Source organism: Rhodnius prolixus, unplaced genomic scaffold (assembly GCF_049639745.1).
Source record: "Rhodnius prolixus isolate KJV_2025 unplaced genomic scaffold, Rpr scaffold_14, whole genome shotgun sequence".
Classification (NCBI taxonomy): Eukaryota; Metazoa; Arthropoda; class Insecta; order Hemiptera; family Reduviidae; genus Rhodnius; species Rhodnius prolixus.
In genome coordinates this window covers 5,012,507-5,039,672 of record NW_027411594.1, presented here as the reverse complement: position 1 = coordinate 5,039,672, position 27,166 = coordinate 5,012,507, and the positions used below count along the sequence as shown (strand labels likewise).

At 34.8% G+C, this 27,166-nt stretch overlaps 1 protein-coding gene and 1 long non-coding RNA gene across 17 annotated transcripts in view; one reads left to right on the top strand and one right to left on the bottom strand.

Moving 5' to 3' along the window:
• Positions 1–747: 747 nt before the first annotated feature.
• LOC141451717 (uncharacterized) lies at positions 748–25,992 on the bottom strand. Of its 15 annotated transcripts, none has more exons than XM_074123293.1 (14): positions 25,855–25,977; positions 22,822–23,656; positions 21,926–22,089; positions 19,718–19,983; positions 15,578–15,770; positions 14,387–14,551; positions 14,139–14,313; positions 13,797–13,979; positions 8,812–8,914; positions 8,606–8,735; positions 6,713–6,839; positions 3,274–3,375; positions 2,507–2,720; positions 748–1,527 (listed from the first exon to the last, which is right to left on the bottom strand). In XM_074123293.1, the coding sequence occupies exons 7-10, from the start codon at positions 14,154–14,156 to the stop codon at positions 8,608–8,610; spliced, it is 432 nt and encodes a 143-aa protein (XP_073979394.1). In that variant the 5' UTR covers positions 14,157–14,313; positions 14,387–14,551; positions 15,578–15,770; positions 19,718–19,983; positions 21,926–22,089; positions 22,822–23,656; positions 25,855–25,977; the 3' UTR covers positions 748–1,527; positions 2,507–2,720; positions 3,274–3,375; positions 6,713–6,839; positions 8,606–8,607. The 15 variants fall into 15 exon arrangements, 12 of the variants coding, with proteins under 12 accessions (XP_073979394.1, XP_073979395.1, XP_073979400.1 ...); XM_074123294.1 differs by having other exon boundaries at positions 748–1,143; XM_074123299.1 differs by having other exon boundaries at positions 748–2,720; positions 8,606–8,740; positions 13,793–13,979.
• The window catches only part of LOC141451719 (uncharacterized), a 64,260-nt gene continuing 63,008 nt past the window's right edge, over positions 25,915–27,166 (top strand). For both annotated transcript variants that reach the window (XR_012457066.1, XR_012457065.1), the window contains exon 1: positions 25,915–26,042. This is a non-coding gene — a long non-coding RNA (uncharacterized lncRNA). The remainder of the gene's footprint in view (positions 26,043–27,166) is intronic.

Genomic DNA, 27,166 nt, shown 5'->3' with positions numbered 1-27,166 from the left:
GGGCGGGAGATTATTTTTTAATATTTTAATGCAATTAATGTGTGACTAGATTTATGTACGTACGTTAGAATATTTTTAATTCATGGAAAATATTTTTCAATATTAAAATGCAATTAATGTTACTTTGATACAATTTCTGATAAAGATATTAGAAGGAGCCATATATTGTGTGTGATACTTTCATGTTTGATGATAGAGATGTGTAGCATTAGACTAGGTTTGGTTGGAGAGACGAGCTTATTACCCCTACAACATGACTGACACATTATCATGATTTCTATAAGTGAGTGGGATAGTTAGACTAGATATATTTGGAGTGACGAGCGAGCGATATACTCCCATTCGTCACTTAAGTCGTACTGAAGAGAAAATTGTAGTGACAGCAGTATATATAGTGGTCTAATAGTAGACACTGCTAAGTGGCGCTCTCTTACGGATTTTTTTCGAAGAGCGACAGAGCGATCCTACCCCTAACGTTACTTAAGTCGTACTGAAGAAAAACTGTTGTGACAGTTGTACATATAGTGGTCCAATAGGTGCTGCTAAGTGGCACTCTCTTACGGATTTTTTTAAAACTAACTTTTTACTTCTCTGTCTGGTGGCGTTTTCTGACGGATCTTTTTGGAACTAAATCTTATTCTAACAAAATTATCAATTATTTTTGTACTTTATATCCCAATTTTTTTTTCCTATGTTAATTAAAAATGTATTTTACTAGGAAATAAATAAAGAAGTTATTTTGTGTTTTCATAAGTTTTATTTTTAAAAACCATTTCTACACAAATCATTAAAAATTATTTACAAGTTTTTTACTTTAATGATCTTTAATTTTGAACTTAGCCTTAGTTATCTTTTCAATCTTAACTCTTTAGAAATCTAGATTTTATTGAAATCCTTGCCAAAAATGGTACAAATTGTTACTAGAGAATAAGAATACTTTGATCAATTTTTTTTTTAACGTAAATATACTACCATCTTGAATAGTTTACGCATTCTAAGAAAATAATATACAAGATTTCAGTATGTTTTCAAAGATTTTCTGTATAAATATGATAATGTTTAATAGTAGATATTTCGATATATCTTTTTGTCACCTTAAGAACGTTGAGTATTGTAGATTTTGTCTTTTTATTAATTTTTAAGCTACAAATAAGAACATAAATGTGTAATACGTATTATGGTAATGAAGAAGTAAAGGGAATAATAGAATTTTATAATTTAAACCTTTTTAGTATACAATCAAACGTCTCTTGAACACCAATTACGTTTATTAATAAATCATTTACATTATTTGTACAATATTTTGACCACTTGAACAAATTAGAGCCTTAAGGAGACAGGAAAACAGTAAAATTATTTGAATATGCTCTTTTTCAAAAAAAAACCTAGCTCTATGTAAATATTTTGGGTAGTTAATTTGAACAAAACATTGCACTTGATAGGTATCTAATCAATACTAGTATACCAATATTATCTAACCTTAGATAATTTAAAGTAAACTTCTTTATATAAATGAAATGCTGCAAACTGTAATAAATATCACTACTGTTAACTTTATTTAGACTTTGCAAGAATAGACAAGTAGAAAATGTTATTTCATTGTAGCCTACCCTTAAGCAAAGTGACTTGGATGAAGTCGAAAAAAGTTGAAAATTAATTTAATAATCCAACAACGCAACGCCAAATAATAAAAATAGAAATTTTCAGGAAGATTGTACGAATATTAAGCATTCTGAACCCAAAAATTTATCTATTTCTAAAATAGTTCTATTCTAATTGTCACGATCAAGATATTTATATTAAATCGCTACAGGACAAAACAAATATACTATAATTTGCACATAAATGATATCCGACAAAAAAAAACGTAAATCGTCAGCTTAACAATTGAACATTTACAAACAATGAACTTGTTCTTAGAATATTTGTATAGTTCTAAAAAGAGTTAACTAGATTAAATTAATAATAAAAGACATTCAAGATAAATTTTTGGAGGGTTTAAATGCACTTAAATAAGCCTGCATTCGTCAAATAATAGAAATATATTATTAACATACACTACTGTTGAAATACATGTCAATTCTATCTAGCGGCAACTGCTAGAACTAATAAGAGTCATTGCTACAAAACTAGTTTCAACAGTCACCGACAGATAGCATTAGCATTCACTTTTGTACTTTGTAATAGAATTATTACTTATTTAGCTATAATTTTTAAGATTTCTTTTTTTTAATCGTTATTGATGGCTATTTTCTTTAATTTAGACTTAATATTTACATTAAGACGTATCATTTCTTTTATATTAAAGAAATATTGAAATAATATAGTTATTTTTATGTAATTTCATAAGTTATAACATATATATATATGCACAATTTCATGTAATTACTTGAATAATTTAAAAAGATAAATTTTTGTAAGGCCAGAATATAATATTAATCGTATTAGTCTATCTATTATTACAAGTAGCAAGTAACTATAAGTTAGATAAATACATAAAACTTACGGTTTCCTAGAGCATTCTAAGAGATTGTCGAAACACCCATTATAGATCATTGTTCTACTGCAAATATTTAATTGATAATATTGTTGTAGTGTGAGAAAACAGACAGATATAACAGAATAAGATTGAAAACGCTAAAGAAGTCTAAATTTCTGTTCCGGCATCTTGATACCAGAGAATTTATCTGCATTCATACGAAGCAAGTCAATTTTTATTCCTGCAACAAAATGAGAAAACTAAGGCAAAAATTACAATTTCTTAAATGGTAAACTAAAGAAAAAGTTATTAATTTTTCAATTCAAGATATACAATGCAAAAAAAAAAATACCAATATATATAATACCAAAAACTTAAATATGAATACCACGATAGGTAAGTGTGCGGGGATTTGAAAGTCTAGTACGAGCAACAAGCTGGGTATACTTAACGTCTAACTACCACGGAGGACGGAGGCGATTAGCAAACATACTTTACTGTAAATTTCTTTTATTAACCATTAAATAATAAAATCCAAGGCCTAAGACAGGGAATCGAACCCAGTATCACAATACATATTAGCTTTACAGGTTTCGCCTCTAACCGCTCGGCTACCGTGGCGCCTTTAAGGAAACTTTAAAACTTATGATTTACGAAACTATAAATTATGAACAGAAAGTTATCTCATCCTGAACATTTGATGCATTTACTTATGTAAGATTTATAAAGAATAAAACTCATTGCTTACAACCTTCTAAGAGCATAACGCACAATATAACAAATTCATTACTTACTATTGATTAAAATGGATGCTTCAAAATAGGTAACAAAGGATGAAAAGGAGAGTCCTTTCAGAGGAGCAGACAATTCTCCTAGAAGTATCACTAGACTGTCCACTAGAAGCATCAGTAAAATCAAAAGAAACAAGTTGAAATTGTAGTTTATATACATGATTTAACTGCAAACGGGTATAACTAAGTAGAGTAAGGGCAGAACTCTGAGCTATACTCAGTAAATAAATGAAAGACTGTTGGAATTTACTTTTTACTAAAATAGTAAGTTGAAAATGTTAATTTCTTCAGTCTTTTTAGAGTGAAAAGATTTGAATAAAGCTGCTATTACTCTAAGAAAAAAGTTATTTGATTCAAAGTAATTTAATTCAAAATAAATGCACCACACATTCGTCTCGTTATTCATTGTAAACTAAATTCAAGTTCCCTTGATTACAATAATAATATGAATTTGGAATATTAGGGTAGCGTTATCGGGACATGTGGAGAAATCAGGACTTTTTTTTGGAAGCGATTATTACTCATCCGGTAGTCCCGATTTGAGAGTCAGTAGTGGCCACCTCTGAATGCAGTTCTATTATGTAGTGAATAACTTCGGATTGTGAGAGGGTGTTGCTGTTAGACTAACAAAGATTTGATACTTAAAGATGTTCTTAATGTTTGCTTAGATTTCAGTTCAAAAACAAAAAGTACGAGGATGAGTTTAAAATCTTTGGCCGACTTTGCACTGTTAATACCACCAAATCGGAGGCAAATAATTTCTAATACCCCTACATAAAGTTTCATGTATTGCATTAACATCATATTAAAAAACAAAAATGTAATTGGTTACACGTGCTTATATCAAAGAGCTTTAATTACCTAATTAAAACGTGATTTCCCTTTTTTTCATTATTTTTTTTGATGCGAAAAAAGTTGGAAGAAATACATGAACAAAACTACATCGCCACTCGCACAATACTGAAAAATAATCCCAGTTTTGCAAAACGCCTTTGGGCTAATCAACAAACCTGCACGAAAACATAAGAACACAGAACGCGAGGTTACCTTAAGCTATACCACGTGACTTTCGTCTACAACTGCCACAATAATAAACAAAACAAGCCCAGCACTAACTTTACCTGATGGCCTGACAAGAATTATAAAAATTGAAAATCTATGCAATCAAAAACGACTTATTATTAAAAAAGTACAAATAATTTGTTTTAAAAAATAATTAACGAAAAAACAGATAACAATAACAATGCTTAGAAATTAAAAGAAACTAAGAGTAACATTTTAAAATTTAAATAATAATTTTTTTAGCCTGCAGGGGCCAAATTAATTGTTTAATTAATTAACCAAAATACCTGCTTTGCACCTATTCGACTGCCTTTCATTCTCAAAATTTTGATTTCCACTTTCACACAGTGTTTATATTTTAGTCTTTTATTTAATATTTACTACTGACATATGTAACAGTTGTCTTTACTGTAAAAACCCTTTTTCTCGTCACTAATCTACTAACCAGAAGGCAACCATTCGTCTCCTCAGATTTTACCTATCATTTTCGACTCTTGTCAATCCAGAGCCGTCCTCTGCCATGTAACCCTATGCAATATTTTTTTCATATCTTTGTCCCAGGTCTGTTTCGTTCCTTCCGCTTCTTCTTCTCATTTCTCATTGGCTCCATTCTATGATTTTCTTCGTCTATTTTCCATCCTTAGCACTGCCCATGTCCACACAAGCTTGTCAACTGTCATTCCTACACCTCCAATTCCTGTTTACTTATTTTTATTCCCTCACTCTTCTATTTAACTTTCTCAAATTTCTTTCTGTGCTCCGGACAGCAAACTTTAGTTTACTCAGTTTTGTCTCAGTTAGACTCTTATTTTTAACAACAGTAAGTTAGAACTGATATTATAGTTTCTTTTATATCCCATTTATTTCCGACGTTTTTCTGTAATTATTGCAAAATCTCCATTAGTACAAGTTTAAACAATTTTAATGTGTTTTTTTTTTATCTTTAAAGTCACTTACGGTATACCATCTGAATGGTACAATATAAAACTACGCTGGTACTATATTGGCATAACATTGAATTCAGAGTTAACCTAACGATATGACTCCCCCAAAGTGATGCCTAGAAGTAGAATTAGGGAAAGTTAAAAGATCTGAAATTCTAGTTGCTGTTGGATCCTAGCTGCTGTTAGAAGTATTGCTACATTCAGAACATTCATGAAGCCCTACGCGTCTATCATAAGACGGTGTATTGCTATTTAAGAGCATTCCCAACTGACTCCTCAGTTGGCTTGAGGTACTCAATATTTGTCCAGCGCTTCCAGTAAACATAAACCATCATAATGTGTTATTACATTTCTCTTTATTAACTAGTTTCTTCTTCTTTGGCTTGGAATGGAGGAAAGCGATCAGAATATAATTTCCTCTTCGTCTTCTAGTACAAGATACTGGGCTGACTAGTTCTTTTAGTACAAAAAAATGCTGGGCTATCCAGTAGTCCTGCCACCCCACCCACGGGTGTTCTAAAAACTATAGGCTAGAAGTAATGTAGGAGGACGTGACGTGAGATGAAGGTTTATGTGTGTGGACGGAAGCTGGGAGTTCACTTAATTACAGTCATCAGCAGCTCCATAATCTGGGCTTAGTCCAAGAAGAAGACAGAGCCGAGTGCTGCGAGTGGTTGTAGCGTTCATTAATACCAAGACTAGCCGACAGACAGCGCTACCAGTCGCTACGCAATCTTCATCATCAGCATAGACAAAAAGGTAGTAACCCTTCCTCACCAATATTTCCTCATCACATACGCTCCTCGCTCATTCACAATTATTTAATTAAATTCAAACTATATTCTCTCCCTGTTGGTAATTTATTGAGATCGGCCATAATTTGTACATTTCTTCTCCCGACCAGTTCTTTCTTTTATATCTAGTGCGACTATTTTTTTTTTTTAATCTTCCTAATTCTATTCAATACCCCTACTCAGTCCGATATTACCAAATACTACGGCTGCCGCTGTTTCATTTCTCTTCTACGTGATTTATTTCCATAAGTGAGCATGATTACTGTGTTTACTCTTGCTTGCCGGTTTGGTATTCTAATGAAATCTTCTGGTAGTTGTTGTTGTTGTTGTAGTTGGAGGTCCCCCCTCCCTATTATGATTATTACTGCTGCATATCTAACTCGTATAAATTTGGGGTTCTCGCTACAGTTAGCTTCCAAACTAGATTAGCTCCTTATGTGGAACACTTTCTTAGTCTTAGTGAGGTCAACTTTCCCATGGATTATTGTCGGTGATGTGATTGGAAATGAATATATAATCCATTACTCTCGGTTAAGAACAACAAGTTAGAGCATATATATGTATACATACCATACTCTAACTTAAATCTACAAAAAAAGATTACATTATATAGAAAAATAACAATCATATTAAAAAAAAAACCTGATGGAAACACTGGTACGGCTTTTTCCGACTTCAATTCAAAAGATTCTGGCATAAAGCTTCTTCCGCTTGCTTTCGGTGAACTGATCCGTACAATGTACTGCAACACCACATTAGAGAGACTTTCCTGCGAAAAAGTTTTAAATGAAAGTAATGTTCATACAAAATAATAATAATAATGTTGACTAATTTTTATTTATTTATTTTTTTTTAATGATTTAAGGCGCGTCAACATCTGAGGTTATTGGCGCCCGCAGCTATTTTCAGTGCACTGCCGGCCTCCGGTCAGTGATCTCTCGTTACAGACAACACTGTCCATCACCGGGCAGTGAGCTGTAAGAAGCTCCTAGGAAGAGAAAATCTAAGAGTCAGCAGCTGGATTCGAACCCGGGACCTCCGCGTGGGAGTCCAGTACGCTAACCGCATAGCTAATCCCTTCCCTAATGATGACTAATGGTAACAACTACTTTTTTTTAGAAAATCGGATATTTGCGCAGAAAACTCTATGGCAAAAAACGTTGCATGATCTCAAATACTTCCTCTTATCAGAAGTAAGAGGATGTAAAAAAAAAAAAAAAAAGGAAATATTCCAATAGTTGTTAAGAGTAGAGGTATTTTTTTTTTTAAGGCAAGGAGGAAGCGGCGCTCAAAGTAATAGGCAGTTAGTGAGGCGCAGCTCACGACTTGAGCTGAACGTCCGCCATTTACAGGCGGGCATACAGCTCGTGCCTGCACTTACTATAATGATGTAAGCTTTCAGCCACACCGTCTGCGTCTCCCACCATCAATCTGACAGTCCATTTACACTGATAATGATTTTTGAAGACTAAATTGTGCGCTTACATCATCCTACTTTACTGTATTCTGTTAAAATGGGAAGGACTTCCCAGCTGACTATATGTTGTGCCACTCCTTGCTTGGCCCATCACTTCTAGGGTGAGCCTAGAAACAAAGATGTTGCCGACATATCTTTTAAGGACATACATTAGTAAAACTTAGTGGATGGGTGGATGGAAGTGAATGGATTTTGAATAGACTAAAGATTGATATTGAAAGCCCACTTGCAGACCACCGTTAAAATAATTGAGAAATAAGAAATAAAAGTTAAGAGAGAAGTGAAAGAAGACTTGTAAAGTGATTACCACCGGCCAACATATTAGACGCTACTAAAGTATTGATTGATGTTGGCACTATTACTATGCAGGACCTGGTTGTGCGAAGAATTCGATGGCTCAGGAATATGCTAAGGAGAGAGAGCACAAAAAATGATTTGACCACTGCGTCCTCCTTCTGGATTTGGATTGGTTCCTCCAGGACCACAATTTTTCAAAGTGTTCTTTTTATAAGGAAGTGTTCTAGCCCTTACACAACTTCTTTACTGTGACATTCCCACCCATCCAGACAACAGCGTGATAGCTCAGAATATCAATCCTATTCTTGCCTCTTTAGCTCTTCAGATCCACACGATCTCCCTAGAAGCCTGGCTAACGTGACGATACAAAAAATAGTTAGCTCAAGAAAAAATAAAAATTCGTTTACTTTTCGCCATCGAATTCTGTTCCCTAAAACCTAATACCGGACTGTGGATAAAATGCGATACTTAGAACTAGTTAGTGCGGACTAACCCTTATATAGTTTCCGCGAATACCACGAGTCTACCTCTGTTCCAGACTATCCTCACTGGAGAATACCTCCATCGTGCCTCTCATATCACGTTATCTTAAGTTACTGTGGTTATGTTGCACATAGTTATGAATTTCTATCACAATAATAAAATTTAAATAAAATATTATTCATGTATAACAAAAGTAAAAAAAATTTAGCACCGGAGGAGCTGACTCTGAAGAAGGATCAGGGTTACCCTAAAATTTCTAAGCAACGAACAATGGTTACCTTTAGGACCGTCTCGGTTGCCAATTCCAAAATGATGAAACCCTTCTTTCATTTCTTCTTGAATTCAATACATTTCCATTAGAATGCAAACAATCCACGGTCTCGAAACCACCACAGTTGTTCATCAATCCTTTCCTTAAAAAATAAAAATAAATAAAATAAAAATAAAAAAAGGAGGAAGATTATATATATATACATATATTTACCTTGCAGACAGTGGTACAGTATTGTATTCAAATCGCCATTCTTGACTCCCCTTAACAGATGTTTCTCGCCGTATATAACCGACATTGAACGTTCCTTAACTATCTGTAGAAGGCCGCCCAATACATGAAACATAAGAAAAAGCTTAGTTACATTTCAGTCTCAGCTTTAGCACGAACGCCTTCTCTAAGAAGAAATGACGGCCTTAGCCATCCTTTGGGGCGCGGGGAAGCGTTTAGGACATGGATGGACAGTTCTCACGCTTCTCAGAGAGCAAAGTTAGAGGGGAATATATGTTCTACCTAAATTTCTCTCAGGAGGGAGCATTCTTCACAATATTTAGAGAGGGCATTCGGTGTAGAGCGTCAGGGAGCCCTACCGGGTGACTCCCATTGCTCCTCTTGGAAATTACAAAACAAAAAAAACAGTGCATATAAATAATAATTGTTGGTAATTTTCTTTACGGAGTTTATTAAGCTCTTCGTCGAGCCTTGGCTCCAAGATAATACTTTATTTAAGATTTAATTTTGCTAAAAGAATGCTCTGCTATAACCATCATTTAATTTATACTAGGCGTAACTTACATTTGGTGGGGGGCCGGTCCAAGATCAATCACCATAAATCAAATTCCTGGGTTAAGTCTTCATTTAAATCTTTACTACATATTTTAGGAAATGCTTTGCGCAATTATCTAGGCAATAAAAAGTGACATCTAATTGTGTTTGTTCTCCTCAATATAGCGACTCACTAATGTTTAGTAAGAAATCCAAGTTTGAAGAAGCTTTTGAGGTCTGTAATGTGGGAAATTCTCCTGAGTGTTCGTGCCGAATCTTTTTATTTTTATCAACAGAAAAAGTTAGTCTATCCCCGAATAATACCAATCTAAGCATGCCAAGTACATTTGGCAAACCCAGCCAACAATGTCAGCCGTTGTGACGCAGTAGGTTCGGCGGTTGGTTTAGAAGACGGTTCCCTATATGGTAGCGCCACCTTTTTACCACCAAAGCAAACCAAATGAATTAAACAAGAGTTTTGCCAGAGCATTAACATCGATCCGCCGCAAGAGTGAGTTAGTTTCGCGCTTCTAACACATTATAATCAGCCAATCAGGTGTGAAGAGTGAATACTTTTATTCAAACACTCTCTTTCTCCATCTTTAAAGTGTGCAACTTCAATAGAATACCAGATCACTTTGTGAGCCCGCAAAGTGCTTTTTCCATAATTCACGTATTCCAGTCACTGTGGTTTGGCAGCCACTGCCAGCTTGTTAGCTCTTCCACTTCACCACACTTTATTCAGTCTTCGTGCGAACCCCAACAGCCCGCCGTCGTATTCATTCACACTTTGTTTCTCTCACACTTCACTATTAGTAGATTATGTCCAGTGTATAAGAACAGGCAAGGCTGGCTTCTTTGTGTTTCTTTCTTGGCGATTTCTACTTCCATCTCCTACATGTGTTATCCATTTTCTCTCCACACTTCACACAAGTTAAATGTAAAATATTTCGCATCCAAGTTCAGTACAGAGTATCACATTTTTTCTGCACGTCAATTACTTGAAAATTTTGTCAAGCTTTGGAAAACATGTATACGTTTGTATTCAGTAACTTACAGCTTTCAGAATAGAGCTTGCGTTCTATTTTAATGAGGGAACAAAACTGAGATGATGTTTCATCGCCTTGACACTACCACATACTCGTATTGTCATTGTCTATTACTTTGTATGTTCACAAATGACTACCATTCCACTATTTTTGTTTTTTGTATTTAAGGCGCGTCAACATCTGAGGTTTTTTTCGGTGCAATGCTGTCCGTGTTCTCTCGTTACAGACAACACTGTCTATAACCGGACAGTGAGCTGTAAAGAAGCTCCCGGGGAAGAGAAAATCTTAAAGCTGAATGCGAACTCGTGATCTCCGCATGGGAATCCAGTATTCCTAACCACTCGAGATGCCCTCGAGCGTAGGACCTAGGACATAGATCGCTTTCCTAACCAAAGCTCATCCAACTATATCCAATCTTCCTATAAACCTGCCAGTATCTTTTCAAATCACAGTTTTACAAGATAAGTCTTTTTGCCAAATTGTTTTTTCAAAATACTTTTTCTTTTCTTTTTTTCTGCATATCCAAAAAACTTTTTTGTTTTTCTTTCAATTCTGGCCCAGTAAGAATGAAAATCAATTATTCCAATCTGGTTTCGAATTAACAAAAATGAAAGCAATTAATCAAAAAATATTTCAGTAATTAATATGAAATTTATTGCTAGCAAAGGAAGATATGTTTTAGAAGATGCCGAAATCGGATAGCGAGATAGAAAGAATATTTTTAAAAGTATTAAGAAAGAAGTCTGGAGTAGAAGAAGAAGGTCTTAGAAGGACTTTATTACCTGAGGGATGGACAAGAGAAGTATGCGCAATCCACCTCTAGATGGTTACTCAGATAACAGAAACAAACAGGGATAGATGTTCAATGTCGGTTAGATGTTGGGTCGGTCAGTGTCCTGCCAGGATGTCTATCTAGAGACTATTGGTCATTGTGCCAGTAAAAATTGATAACTGCTAGCCCATAGCCGACAAAGCGGTTTATCTGTTCAGCGAGCTCTTGTACTAATCAATAAATGTTCTTTAATGTAATCTGTAATAGTTTCAATCCCCTCCAGTACTTTGTGGCTCACAGAGAATGCCAAGGTGTTCTGATGAAGTATTGCCGCTGACACCTGTTCTATGTCCAGCACATTGCTATCTGAATCTCTCACCTATATCAGTCATTTCCAATCAAATTTTTTTTACAGTTTTATCCTCTTTTATACATTAGTTTTATAACGCCATTTTATATTTTTACTGATTGGTAAAAATTAATTCAGCAGTGTATACTGATTAAGACCGATTACACTAATAGTTCTGGGTAAAATTTATTAATTAGACTTCTGTTAAAATCTGGCATTGTAAGAGTTATGTAGGAGATTAAAACTCACCAGTAGTGAGTTTAAGAATTTTTGTAGCTCATACCTGTGGAAGATCCAGTCCAGCAAAGAGATCTGAACGCAACCGGGTATCAGCCCTAGGAATTTCTAGGAATGGAAAGAGGACTTTACAATATATATTGTACATATTTATTAGAATCCTTCCTTGATAGCGAATGTTGATAGAATTTGAAGGATTCCAGTCTATAATTTTCCAGAATATCTTACAATATTAGATAAAAATTTGAACAACTATAACCGTAGAAAAGATGGCTGATAAAGTTAATACTAGCGTTATATTTATTTAAGTTAAAAAAAAAAAAAAATTATGTTAGAATATATATTAAGATTATCGGACGATCTTTGAGGAAGAATAAGCTACCTACGTTTTCCTATGATTGGGCCGAACTTAGAAGTCACAGATAATCAAACATAAAAGAGCTAGTACTCTGAAGCAGATATAAACAGAAAAAAAGAGTAATCTTCAGTTTAAAAGATGATATACAGGTAAAAGAGTTACCTAAAGGATCTTGATACGAACGGATGCTGTGTAGCACTTCACTTCTACTTAATTCTGGATGAGGCAATGTAGAGGAAGGTTAAAAAGAAAAAATAGGCATTTAATCGTGGGAATCATCGAGCGAACGCGGTGATTCGGTAAAGTAGCAGGTGTGCGCGCGCATTATTCACTAAATAAGCGACAATAACCTAACCTATACATTAGCATTTCTAAGCTCTTTGCCTGTAATCTTGTCTACTACAGCAATTAACGGAGTTCTTTTTCTTTTTTTTAATTAACCTGATTTTGATACCCTAATTGCGTGTATGTAAACGATTCAGGTAAAGTCCCCCCCCCAAAAAAAAAACCTTCATTAAATTAAGAAGTACCTGGATTAAATCTTTGAAAATGGTGTAAAAAAAAATTTCTCGCAAAGTTTTGAAGTAAAGCTAAACTAGATGTCAAGGTAGAAATAAGGAGGGAGATAGCTGATTGTTTGGAAAGGAAGGGGCAAAGATATTGCCAATTTATGGCGGGGACCGGCCACTAGAACGAGGTGTACCACCAATGATTCTTAACGGGGAGGCTGAGCAAAACAGGGAACAATCCAAGGATGCGCTGTCTTAGAGAATCCTCATAGCACTGACCACTCCAGACAGTTATGTCTCGTAACTAGATCATTAAAAATAATAAAAAGGAACCCCCCTCTTCAACCAGTTCTGCCTCCCTCTCCCCCCAAAAAAATCTTTAAAAAAGCGATGGTTATGACGTAAACAAGTGGAGTGTTTCCAAACTCAGACACCTCTACAGCAAATTCCCACTTCAGGACAACCATTTTTTCCTTTAAATTTGAAACTCCAGCAACGCTTTAAGCACATCCTAGTATTATGTAGCTGATAAAACTGTACATAGTCCTAAATTGGCACAGTTCGATTATCAGCTTTACAGCAAGTGGACAATAATTAGTATCGATGAAATATACAATACATTTTGAAGCCTTCAACGTGTCTATCCAAGAGTTGCAATAGTCTCCATTGAGAAGACCGGAAACTTAGTGTAATGCTCAGGGGAAAAAAAAGGTTTGTGTTCACTGTAATTGTTAGTTTCTATTGGACACGCAACCTTCAATCATTCAGGCGCTTAACTTTAAGAATGGGTCAATAAAGAAATCGAAGAACAAATATTAACCTTGAAATTAACCATTTCTGTTCTTTTTTGTTTTTTTTGAAACTTCAGTTTCATTAAATAAAAAATATGAAAGTAACATTTGCGGATTGGCTCAATGAAACAAGCGGCTTCCCGTGTTCATGATACAACATGAAAAAATGTGCCAACTGTTGTCCATATGAATGGATCAACTCTATTTAGAGAAATTGCAAAAGTCTTAAATCTGTATTGCATGCACAGTCTTTTAATGGATAAAATGCGCAAAAGTTTGCTGGAAATTTCTTAAAAATGAGCAGGAAGGCTCTAAATTGAAAATTTGTCGTGAAAGGCAACATAATGAACAAATTAAATCTCACCAACTTTATGCAATTGACGAACGGTTGTTGTCTTCCCAAACCTGTTGTTCTTGCATCCTTTCGGCGTTGTAGAACGAAGGTGTGGAGCAGCGGATCCTGTGGATGCCACACTGAATCTGTTGACGGTCTTGGTTTGGACTAGGACGGTCCCTGTGCAGGTCTTGGATTCGCCAGCTAGTCCAGTTTTCTAATTTGGGGAATTATTTATTGAATGCGAACTCTACACTAGGTGTTAATCGACGTCTACTCATTTTAAAACTAAAGAACCACGGGACCGAGAAAACAATTCTCCATTCTTTAGCCATGCTGTCAATGAGGTTGCTAAAATTTTGTTATGTACTCGTACCTGGGCATTTTCCTGCATTTACTAAATAGAACAATGAGATGAGTCGTGTTGTTGTCCAGGCTAAAACCTCTCTGGTGATCTACCGGTATTTTTACTCAGACTGGGTCATCAATGTTTTATTATTGGCAACGGTCAGTCCTTCGATGGTAACTCGAGAACAAGTAGTGCTGTTACCCTATAATTTTCGAATGAACATTGGACACGAATTCCGTCCTCCATACCTATCATATTAAAAATGTTAATTGTACCTGTAGCTAACTCCTCAGTATTTCCGCGTTCCTGATGGAATACTGCCTAGGAAGAAGGAATTCATTTTGGAAGTATTTCCTCAAACGTTTCTTTAATTGGTGATACTTCTTTCTTCTTTCACTTTTTTGCTGGCTTCTACATATTTCTTACTTGTTTCTTGGTATCTACATACACACAGAAACAAAATCACTATAGTTTTGTATGAGTCACTGTTGACACGCATAAGTAATTTGCTTACATAACTTGTTATTACTCAGTTAAATTGGAATATTTTATTTGTACAAATAATAAATAATAAATAATTCGAGAAATAAATATAAAAATATACGCTAGAAAAATTCACTTTTCTGTAATCTTTTATTAGAACAAATAATAATGTTGACTATAATTTATAAAGGCAATATGTAAATTAGCTGCAACCGGAAAGGGCGTGTCCAGTCTAAGAGTGGCGCTATGAGAGAGTATGTGTCTGTCTGACCGGACCAAGTTGGAAAGTAAATTACCCACTAATAACTGGGTAGCAAACTATAACTGTTTGAGGTCAAAGTTCAAGTTCCATTCATTCATTTCTCTCGACTGTTACTACGACGTATGCTTTGGAAGGGCGATAGAACCACTTTACTGGCCTTTCCACCCTCACTAAACTTTCATTCATGAAATAGAGAGAGGCAGTGAGAGAGAAAACTAATTCATTAATATAAATTCATTCATTTGCAACGCACTATCACTGGCCAATAAGGTTATCTAATAATAGGTATTTGAACAAGTATATACGCGACAAGTCCATTCATTGGCGGCCAGCCTAATGTTGATAGATTTTTTTACTTAAAAGTAAGTATTACAATATAAGAGCCTATCAATTTTGAGTATTTTCCAGAAATATAAGTTTTTTCAGATCTACTTTCAGCGTTTTTCAGGATTTATTTTCATTACTGAAATAGTTGCAATGATATTTGGCACATTTAAGCGGACGGTTCGTACGGATGGATTAAGTTCCACTTTAAAGCGCTGTTTCACTATATAAGACCAGCTCTAATACCTCTGTGAAATGTCTAATAAGAGATGTCTAATAAAAATCCAATTTGTAAGAATATCCAGGCTACCAGAAGACAGCTTTATTACTTGCCAAGATAGTAAGATCGAAAATGAAACTAGATAAGAAATATTACATGGAAAAGGTTATACATTACCAGAATAGTCGAACGGTTAGAAGCGAGGACCCGCATAGCTAAAGATGTATTGTTGGTTTAAGAGGGCTCGATTCCAGGTCTAGTCGGTAGATTTTACTTAACGGTGAATAAAAGAAATTTTACAGTAAAGTACGTGTGCTGCTATCTGCCTCCGTCCACAATACCTAATTTGGCAGTTGGATGTAAAACCCACCTGAAAAAAATAGGCAGTACTTAAATTTACTTAAATAAAGTAATACATTACCATTATAACCATTTTATTAACCACTTCTATCCCATCTCTGCCCCCAAAAAAACATCTGATTATCTATCTCTACCTCTCTGAATCATATGTTTTTGTAATTTTTTACATTTGTCCACTTTAATTTTTACTAAGTCTAACCGATAACGGTATTAATACATCATAATATATTCAATATACATGCTTTTTTTTTTATCACTTCCAATATTATTTTATGCAAAAGTTCAACACTAGAATATATTATCGGTATATATATTTTTTATTTGTGTCCCATAAATATACATGTGAATAATATAAATCCTAATAAATTTACAAAGCAGGAATGTATAGTAATCAAAAACTAGATCGAAATGTCCACTAGGACAATTTGTATAAATAGTAGTAAGGTTTCATTCGACATTTTTTTTTTTACGGTAGGTATCATAACGGTATTGGATATAGTATATTTTTTTTTTCTTATAACAGCATCACTCAGCCTCCGAAATACTATCTTTAAGATCGTATACATTTAATTAGCAAATAATTAATTTTTTTTTTTTTTAAATCTGCATTTAAAATACTTGCCTACGAGATGGACGGCAATCAATGGACGCTGTTAGACTCAGAGTGGAAGCAATTAACAATGCTGATTACCATCTCAACTTTCGAATCTTCGAAATCCTTGAAAAGCAATTCGGTAGCTTTCAACTAGGTTCAATGAATCCCAGGATTATTATAAGAATTTTGCAGGAATATGGGCTTATCTACTTTCTGAAATAGTTTGGCTGCACTCCTAGGCAAACAATTTACTAAAAAAAAAACCTGTGACGTGTAAAATTAAAACTTGTTTTTTCAAAGATGATGACAGGGGGTATTCTTCCTTAAATGTTTACTGGGCCTTATTGGAAGGACTTACTCTTTTCATAGCCTTCATCAATAAGATGGAGGAGCCTTGCACCTTATTGCCTGATTCCACTGTGCGAAAGGAAATAGATCATATTGTGCCATACCATTTTACTTAAAACTTTAAAATCCGTTAAGTTATTAAATTATTGTAAGCCACTGTTTTATAATAAGAAACTATCCTTTGTCCATTCAATTGGAAAAGACCCATGGTAGAATCGAGTAAATCTTGAATTATTCAGGTAGAGCCGCTGAGGAAGCTGTACGGTTGAATAGAGGACAGATGTTGTATACAATATTGCATTCCCATCAGTAAATTCGTTTTGGCTACCATTGTTCTTTACAAAGACAAAAATCAACTTTGTGTTCCCCCCTCCATAGCAAAAATTTCTGCAGTTATCTTTTTCTTTTTTTATATTCACTATCTCTTTTTCCAGTATAACATATACAGTTCTTCTCGTCTGTTCCATATGTGTATATCCGTCTGTCTATCCAATTCTATAACAGGTTGTCTTTGACAGTGGCTTATTGTTCTTTGTCCACAGTTGAAAATGTCACTCCATTTATTTGATTTCCACTTCTTCTTGCCGGGGAGATCTTATACCGATTTCTTCAAGATTTCTGATTCTTAATTGGAAAAAAATATACTCTTTCTTTCTTTACTTCAAGTCCCTCTATAGGCTTTTATTTATTTATTTATTCTATTTTTGCAATTATATAGAAAATTCATTGAGACGATAAATCTTAAGTCTTTGCCTAACTGTCTTTTTTATTTATTTGAAGAATATTAGTGACCAAAGATTTTAACTTTGTGCTAATCAGGTTTGGAAAAAGTCAAGTTTTACTTTTATTATTCAACTGAAACATTTGAGATCCAAAGAAAATTCAAAATGGGAAATTTGACTGACTCGCATAACTATCCTCTTGCCTAGTGCTTAGTAATAGAGAATATAGAAGTGAATAAATGAGTAATTATTGAAAATTAATAGAAACAACTAGGCGATCTAATAATAGTAATAATTCAAGGAAGAGCAGAGTGGATGGCAGGGCCATAGCGAGCTCACAGAGGAAGTCTCTTTTTACGTCGAATAATTATAGCTTAGAGTGTTATTAGCAGTGTAGCCGAGCGACAGCCGAACGGCCTGTGTATACTCCGAATTTACATATAAAATTGATGCTATTATAGCTGAACAGTTCTGGTGCAGGCACCAACCATCCAACGCTGTTACACCAATCTTCAAAGTATCCAGAATATTGAATTACTCTAATAATGTACGCCCTTACAATCCACAATTACATGTTGAATGTAAACAATATTTGCTCCAAAATTGAAGAGTTTTCTTTCACTCAGGACATGAAGTATCCAAGGGTTAACAAGATCCTGAAGAGTAGAGTTCTTTGATTAACCTAAACGAGGGTATTATCCATAAATATTATAAAGAATAAACTAAGGAAATTTTTCTAGAAGAGAGGAGACGTAAGGAAATGTACACATCCAAACAACATGTACTCTTTAGTGGCAGGATGGTGAAGGTGAACCTAAGTACATAATGGGCCTTGCAGTTAGTCTGAAGACTGCTGATGGTATTTTAACGAAGTATAAATGTTGTTTTAAAAGAGTCTTAGAACGATATAATTGAATGTAGCAGACAAAGTGAAAAGCGACTTGAATGAAAGAGATAACGGTCGGTGATTATTTAAAATACCATGGTACTAATGGAATTTTATTAAAAATTATATTTCTATTAGAATGTTTTGCGCACTTGTACCGGATTATGAAACAGCACCAATGCGCATCAATACAGGAGCCGAAGAGTTCATCGCAACATGTTAAAGAAAACGATTTCTTTAATTAAAAAATGCGAAATGATATAAATGCCGAAAAGATTAGAAATAAGGATGGCAACAATTGATAAATATAATCTGTGAAATCTAGAAGCGCAAGATTTGTTTTAATTATTGGACGGATACAATGACTGTCGCTAAAACATTTATCATAATATTTCCCAAACCGAGGTTGAAGACTGCTAGAAAATCAAGAGCATATCTTTACCGGACTGGAAATCATTTAGAGACAGATACTTGCACAGTGATCATGCCTGCAGAAGACTATTATCACAATGCAGTGGATTACCTGCCACTTCGGTTTGGAAGAGAATGACTGAGGTGTGGCTCTTTAATTTAATTGCATTGTTCTCTTGAATACCAACATTTTAAAAACATCCATAAATTGGATAATTTCATCTATTTATAACAGATACTCGTGAGAATAAAGCTTGAGGATGCATACCTTGAGGTTCCCTTCAAAACCATTAGTTTTCCCAGTGGACCACAACTTCTAGAAAAAAAAATACATGTAGCAACACGAAACATATATGATTGTCGTGACAAAACTAGTAGACTAGTAGACGAGAAACGCATCCTATTTGTCAGTGAATTATCTCTAATATGCTGCCACCGTCCAAGAGAAAGAGCCCATGTAAGAGAGACCAAAAGATGAAGAACAAAACAGCGGTAGATGATAAATAATTGGAATAATAAGAGGATATTTAATTATAATTATAAAAAGAATGAAAAATGAATAACTAGGCAGAGAGAATGGTAGACAAACTCAGTGGGTAACTCTCCAGTTGCCGTGTCCGGATAGTTACCACTACACCGAGCCCATGAGTCTGTCCAGTTTCCACAAAGAACATCTGTCTTTGTCCCAAGTTTATAAAAATATTTTATCTAACCTAAACTACTATTTATTATAAGTTTGTGTAACAATATTATTACCTTTCCACGTTTATGTAACCATTTATTTATTAATTCTATTTTTCCTCAATTGATAATTTTTACGTTTCAAAAATTAATGGAAACATTAAAACATTGATTCTTAGCTTTACGAGATCCAAACATGTACGCTAAAGCATAGTTTTAAAAATTTTCATGGCACCTTTAAAAACAATGCATTTTCAACTCAAGCTTTTCGACACTAGGTTATATCGAATAAATTATTTGAACTTTCTTCTTACCCTGATCTCATAAAAAAAAAAAAACTGCTCCTGCTGCAGCCCATGAAAAAAATGTTGAGTGGGTTCAAGGGAGAACATTTTCTCGTCCAGCAGCAGGTACTCAGATACAGCTTCTTCAGGTACTCTTGGAATCGACAATGTTTCGTCAACTTGGTCATTCACTTCCACGCTAACAAGTCCCTGAATCCAGAATAAGGTAACTGTATTTTCTCTGCACACAGTTTCATAGAGTTGGCCAAGAAAGTTCCCCAAACCAAATCTTCGAGCTGAAATCATTAAAGCGGTTTTGTTTTAGTATAGTTACACACTTAGGGGGAAATGATGTCTTTCAAAATTCGTTTTACTCGTATAAATCACGACATTTAGGCATGGATATCAGTGGTTAAAACGATACGGTAGGGTGCTAAGTAAGATGAGCGCGTACAATATGGAAGGTTATCCTCCACTGTGGTTACACTCAGTTGACAGTGAGGGACCTTGCCGGTGCCTTTTCTATTACATTTTAATTATGTAATAATGTCATATAATTACATCACTACATTTTTGTTGTTGTTGATACTTATCCTAGAATTTCTAGTAATAAACGTATAGTGGAGTGTTATGACGTAGAATGCTGAAGTTGTGTTTCTTTCGCCAAAGCTTTTTGCCAAATGAAACAATTCGAGAGACGAGTCTATTAAACTAAACATGCACGAATCACATAACTCTCTATCATATCAGCATTCGATAGATGCCTGGTCGAAATGTTTTGGCAAAATTGAGATCGAAGAGCTATGCCTAACAAACCTAAATTTAAATTCAACAGATGTTGTTTTCTCCGTTTCTCTTAGAAACAAGATAAACTGCGTGAAGTTCAGGCAAATAAAATAAATGTATAATCAAAATACACGAAGCGGAAGACGAGGTAAACAGAATGATACACGTTCTTGTAGAAATCCAGGGAGATAGAATGGCACGAGCAATGTTAGATCGGACGGAAACACCGACATACAAACAGCCATGGATAATGCCTGCGCTACCGTCATCCTTCTACACAATCTCCACCAACAAACCTTTCATCTTCATAATTACCATCTGCGCGCATTGGAAATGGACCTATATGAATGTGATTTCATTCATTACCTCTCACTCAGGCTCTCATTCGCTCTCTCTTTATCCGACAACTTTATTCGATGCAGTCTTCAATTTTCTCTTACAATCTACATGTGGAAACACTTGATTAAAAATTCTATTCGTTTCCAATTCGACCCACGTTCCAACTTCATCTAAATGGATGCTGGGAAAAAAAAGAAATAAAAAGATGAACCAACTACTCTACAACATTCATTACGGGAAGTAAATTAATAGAAAGATATGAAGAGAGCGAGGTAACGTCGTAACAACAACTGAATCTGAATCAAGGCAATTCAATTCAAGCAGTTCATTTAAATCTTTAGTATTTTGTTTTGTTTTGTTAGAATTCTATTAGAAAAAGGAACGTTTTGTGGTCTTGTCGAATTTTCTGGCCAATAACTTCAATGTCCACTAGAAAGTGGTACCGCAATCCGTACACGCTTCTTGTTAGAATCGTGTGTAAAGCTAAGGAAAAAAAATTTTCTTTCCAACACTGGCTTTTCCTTTTCACCCCACTTCATCCTCCGAGTTATAGAATGTCTGCAGTTATGAATCATGCTTAAAATCATCGTGAAAAATTGTGTGTCCTTAGCTTCCTTTCTTTAGGTCTCCTCAGTCACCAGGACGAGCAAGACCTTGGCTAGTCAAGAACACTAAGACTATGGAAGGAATCAGAATCCATGATAAAAAAAATAGTCTTGCTGCACAGATGATATTGTGAAACAATTACAGAAAGAACAGCTTTTCCTCCAGGCACAATGAAACTAATAAACCTAGCTCTAGCCTAAAATTCGTCTATTTTCAAAATGTTATTTAATATTTTTGATTTGAAAAGGAAACAAACTATAAATAACGAAGTATCTATCTGAAATTAGTAAGCTTAAACTTAAGTCTATGAAGGAATTCGATCGTAATTCTAACTACGGTTACTGTTATAATTGCAGACAATCATAACACAGACTGATTTAATTTTACTTTTTTTTATATTTCCTCTATGAGTAAAAATGTATAAAAATAGCTGTCAAGGATGAAATCAAGGTGTTAACTTCCTTTTCTAATTAACTCAGGCAAAAAATAAAAATTATGTAGGTTTACCTCATTGTTGACATTTACAGCTTCACCTTCTCATGATCGCTAGGATATCCCTTTACTTTTTTTTTCCTCCCAGTAATTATGAAAGGAACTTTCAAGAATGAAGGTTTTCTTTGATACAGTCACTTGGTGCTTATTAGTTCTATTCTGGCTTTTAAAGAGACTTCCTGCAATATATTAGAACTGTAATGAGAATAGGCTCAATCTCATAAATAGTCACTTATCATTAAATAACTCAGAAAAGTTGTAAAATGCAACATTGCTTTTAAGTACAGCAAGTGGTGGAGTACAAAGAAATATAATTCTTACTTCACTTTCAACAGTGAAGTTTTCACAAATGATCAGAGCTTTTATTCTAGCTTGCACTCAATTTGGGGACATTGATTGGTTGGTTTGATAGTAATTATTTTGTGTCAATGCGTAAGAATATGCCAACGCTAACAGCAGCTACCATTGCAGGTATCTTATAGATACCAATGAAAAAGAAACAAAAGGAATTTAGTCCATGTGTCCAGGCCAAAACCTAAAACACCTAGGAATCATAGCAGTCCTCAACTTCCAGGTAATATCTATGGTTCAGGAAAGACAATCTGCTTCGATCAAAGATGCTAAATCTAATTTTACTTTACAGCCCGTCCACCACAAGATGAATGCACGATTCCGCTTTGTATTTTCTTTTGACAAACTTCTAGCATAAATCGCATCACTTACAAGATTGTCTCTTCTTAAACCAAAATGTTCTTTAAGAGATGCCTGAGAGAGAGAGAGAACCTTGAAAGACCTTAAGAACGAAACCCCATGGGGATAAGTATATGATGAGCAAGAATTTGCTAGTGAGTGTTGCTGAAACCAAGTACACTGAATATCAGTACTGAATGATGTCTGAAGAAGAGGCTTACCTACTTATCCAAATTCAGCTGTCTCTGTAGATTCAGCTGTTCACCAATTACGAGTCCTACAGGTCCTAGTGGCTATAGCCGCCCCATCTAAGCCAGGGTTGTTCACCTTTAACGTGGTGTCTAACACTCCCTATCCAGGTTTCTCATTTGCATTTTGTCTTTCACTCTCCCACCTGTAAAGCTCAGCTTAGAAAGCGTTATAGTATGTACAATCTCCACCTTTTTAACTCTATTTTCTCACAGAAAAGCGCGTCGAAAATTTAAGTTCAACAACAAGGAGTTACTTTTGGCGGTATCAGCCTATAAGTCCTAGCTTATAATCCTCTTTTATTTCTCTGAAGATTGGTAGCTCTATTTGGGTTTTCGAAGGTCATAATACTTTTTCTGACTTCAACCTTTAAAGTTAAAATTGAATGATTCACTAAAAAGGAATTCGTGTCATAGGTTCACATACATATTTTCCTGGCTAGTATACTATATATCTAACCAGAATGAATGGTAAAGTTAATATAAAGAGAGGGCTTGTTTACAAACTTACTAATATTCACTTAACCCAACTTAAATGAAATAGTGGCCATAATAAATCAAACAATTACTGTTGAAATGGTGGTTACAACTAAGATATTCTAGTGATAAATCAATGTCCTCGAAACGAACTCCTCACTAATAATCTCTTTCTCTTCCTCTAACTTACGCACACACACCTTGATGACCAGGTAATTATCTTTTGGACTCCCCAATTTTAGGGAATTTATCAACGTTGAGTTAGAGCGAGCTAATCTTGTTATAATTGTGTCCACTTAACAGCACAGTTTAAGAACAGCCTGACTTCTTCCTAAAAAAGTGTAATCGTAAGTTAGTTAGTTTTTATTACGTTTTATGTTTGTCTTTTATGTTCCTCTTAGATGTTAGTTGCACAATAAAATTTGATAGCCAATTAAGGCCATTTTTTTTTGGTCATAACCATAAATTATTCTTTAGGCTGGGAATTTTTAGTAAACTTTAGTTTGTAATTATTCCTATTAGTACTTAATGCACCAAGAATTGACAAATAACGGCAATAAAAAAGTATTGTGCTTAAAATGATCGACTTACACCTTTGGGACTGAAAGATTCTAGGATTTGCTAAGCCCACAGATTCCTAGAAGGAGAGAACTGTCCATATTTTTGGGATTAGTTATGCTTTAATACATCCTCTGAATACAGACTTAAGAAATCGTCGAGTTAGTCTCAGGCTATGGTAGCAACTGAACAAGACTTTGACAAATTTTCGTCACAAAATGTTAGAGCTGCCTAAAATCAATTCTATACTTTATTACGTGATGTCAATACATTAAATTTGGAACCTATATATATATATTTAATATAATGCTATATAATTCACTGAATTGATTCAGGAAGAAGTAAATTAGTTTGTCCGAAGATGAAGGAGAAAAAAGAGGAATTAATCAATCCGTGACTCCAGTTCAGTCATTGATTGTGAAGGTAATGAATGATGAGAAGAGAGATTTTCGGAAGTTGGTTTGGTAATAGTAGCCAGCAAATAACCCAAGAAGTGGTTGATGACGAGGAAGAGGAACAGTGAGAGCCGAGGAGGAGGTTGGAACTACTGGGTCCATAGTAATTCCAGTGTGTTCTGGTGTTGGACGTCAGGACCTCGAACCATGCGGACCTGTTTATATTCAACACATACAGAGGAATATAAATGTGTACTGACACACAACACAGAGAACCCAACTATTAGCCGAGAAAGGTACCACGCTACTCACACTAGGGTATATACATAGCACATACGAAATACTCCAGTATAATCCAGTTTTAATTACCATAATGCCCTGTCTATTCTATCTATCTTCGTTCTGGTTTTTGTGCATGTGTTCAAGTATTAGTTGCCCAGAGGGTATCTAGCCACCGCTGTCGTAACAACAAAGATAGCAGTACTGAAGACCGTGTACAGAAGAAGCAAGAGAGATTGGAAGAGTGTGGTGCAGAGGAGTTACAAAAAAAAAAAAGAAGAAGAAAAAAAAAACAATCTCCATAGAGTGGGCCCCTGTGGCTGTGGAAGTAAAGAAGGATAGAATGGCCGAGGAGCAAGTGAAGAAGTAAGACAGAGACGTGAACTAGATTAGAGTAGGGAAGTAATACTATAGGAGTTAAGTCTTCAGGTGGTTGTACGGTAGCGCGAGCATTCTAATAGCGGCAGCGAGGTATACACTCAGTGAGATGCGTGTCGCTCACTGATCTCCCACTCGAGGAGAGCTGGGTACCTGTCATTAATGAGAGCACAGACTATAACCTGAACTCCATGTAACCATACCTTCTAACCAAACTCTGCTTGTGTACGTCGTCCTTCCCCCTTTCATATTCTCTCGCTCTATTTTTTTTAAGGCAACAACCAATCTAAAAATCCACTTCGTTAAACCATCTACACATAGAGCTCAAAATCATCTTCTGTCTTTGAAACCTTCCCCCTACAACACCATCAAATTAGTACCAACCATAACTTCAACATGGTCAAACACATATAAGTATAGAAATATAGCAAAAAAGCACTCACACGACTTTTAATGATAATTTTATAAAAGAGAGGTCACTAATAGCAACATTACCGGTACCTCAAACTTACCCCAAAAACATTATCTAATTCCTACAAAACGTAGAAAAAAAAATAGGATGAAGTGTTCCTTTTTTATCCTAAATCTGTTTTAATGACTACATTAGGAGGGGTTAAAGAAAATGGATTGGAACAATTTGGAAGGAGAAAGTCAAGCAAAACAAAATGAAATCGACACAATTCAGATAGGTCAATTTTGATTGAAACTTGATTGTCATGTTCCTTGGAAATGTGTAAATGAAGTGATGAGTAATAATTTATCTGTGATGGCCATTATTTAAATTATGCTCACCCATACACAGATTTAAGCTAGTAGAAAAACACAACACTTTTACGGTTACGAGGTTAATTTCTCATAGTGCTGGCTTTAACCAGATTTGAGAAAGTGAAAAAAATGGAGAATATTAATAATTACTTACATTTTGAATGAATCACTTTGTCCCTGTTTCTCTGTGTTCAACTCTTTGATAAAACATTTTGACTATGTGTGTCCTCCACTACAGTTCAAACAAATGATATGGTGATATGGCTACTAAGTAAGGTTACAATAAGGCGCCCACAATGGCGGCCTGTTGCTTCTCTGCCTGCTTGAAGTCATCATTTTGTTGTAAGTTTTTATAAGTTTTGTTATTCTTCTGTGTGGAAGTTTTATCCAAACATCCTAAGCAAAAAAAAAAAAATAGAATAAAATAAATTAATTGGTTAACTGATTTCGCAGATTTGAAACGCGTAAAAGGCTTCTTGAAAATAATAAACCCCCCTGTAACGGCGACATTAAAAAAAAGAGCAAAGTTAACATTAAAGCACATAAACAAAAAGAACTATAGAAGTCTTTTAATATACTTAATAGCCCTAAATTTGTTTTTAGCTCACTTAGATTTTATACATTTACTTTAAAAAGGAATTATCTGAGTAGATTTCTATTGTCTTTGTCTTTTTTTATTTCTTTTAAATTCAAGAAGGTGATGAACGTCGTCTACCGGGAGAGAAACAGATTACTTGAAAGACTGCTTAGAGCTTCCATCAAGGTAATGGCTGCCATCGACTCTTAACTGCCACATCACCAACAGCTTAAAACAAAAAACAAAAAATAGTAATAATAACATTCACTAGACGGCGCCCCAGTTTAAATACGAGTTTAAAATATTATAAGTACAAAACGTATTGCTTGTTAAAGTTCATCATAAAGAGAGGCAATATCCCTCTCTCTGTCAGTTTGTAAGATGTTATTATTCCCCATTATGTATCTATACTTACGCCTAGACGTGCCATTTACAAAATGGCTGATGCTGTTAGTGGAGAAGATAAAGAGAAGCAGAAGATGATAAAAGAATGGAGACGACAGGAAATGAACGGTGCTGGGCCCAGCTAAATCCTTGTAGCACCTATGTGACCGCAACTTTGTATTTTTACTCTTTTTTATATTACTTTTATACTTTTTTTTGTAATTAAAACAAAAAACTTTTCATCCTGAATGCGAACTCCTCAACAGTACTTACAGCACCGGGATCTCCATTCTCTCTGCGATTATCCACTACCAAACTGCTCACACACCACATTACCACAAGCACTTTCTCTAAACAATCACTTCCTTATCTTCAAGCACTTCTTTTTATTTCCTGTTTACTACTCGTGAGGAACTATATTGCGATCAAGGTAAAATTCTGATGCCAAGTTTTCAACCGAAACATTCATTTTGAGTTCCCCTGAGCTCCTCCCCCCAAAAAGGAA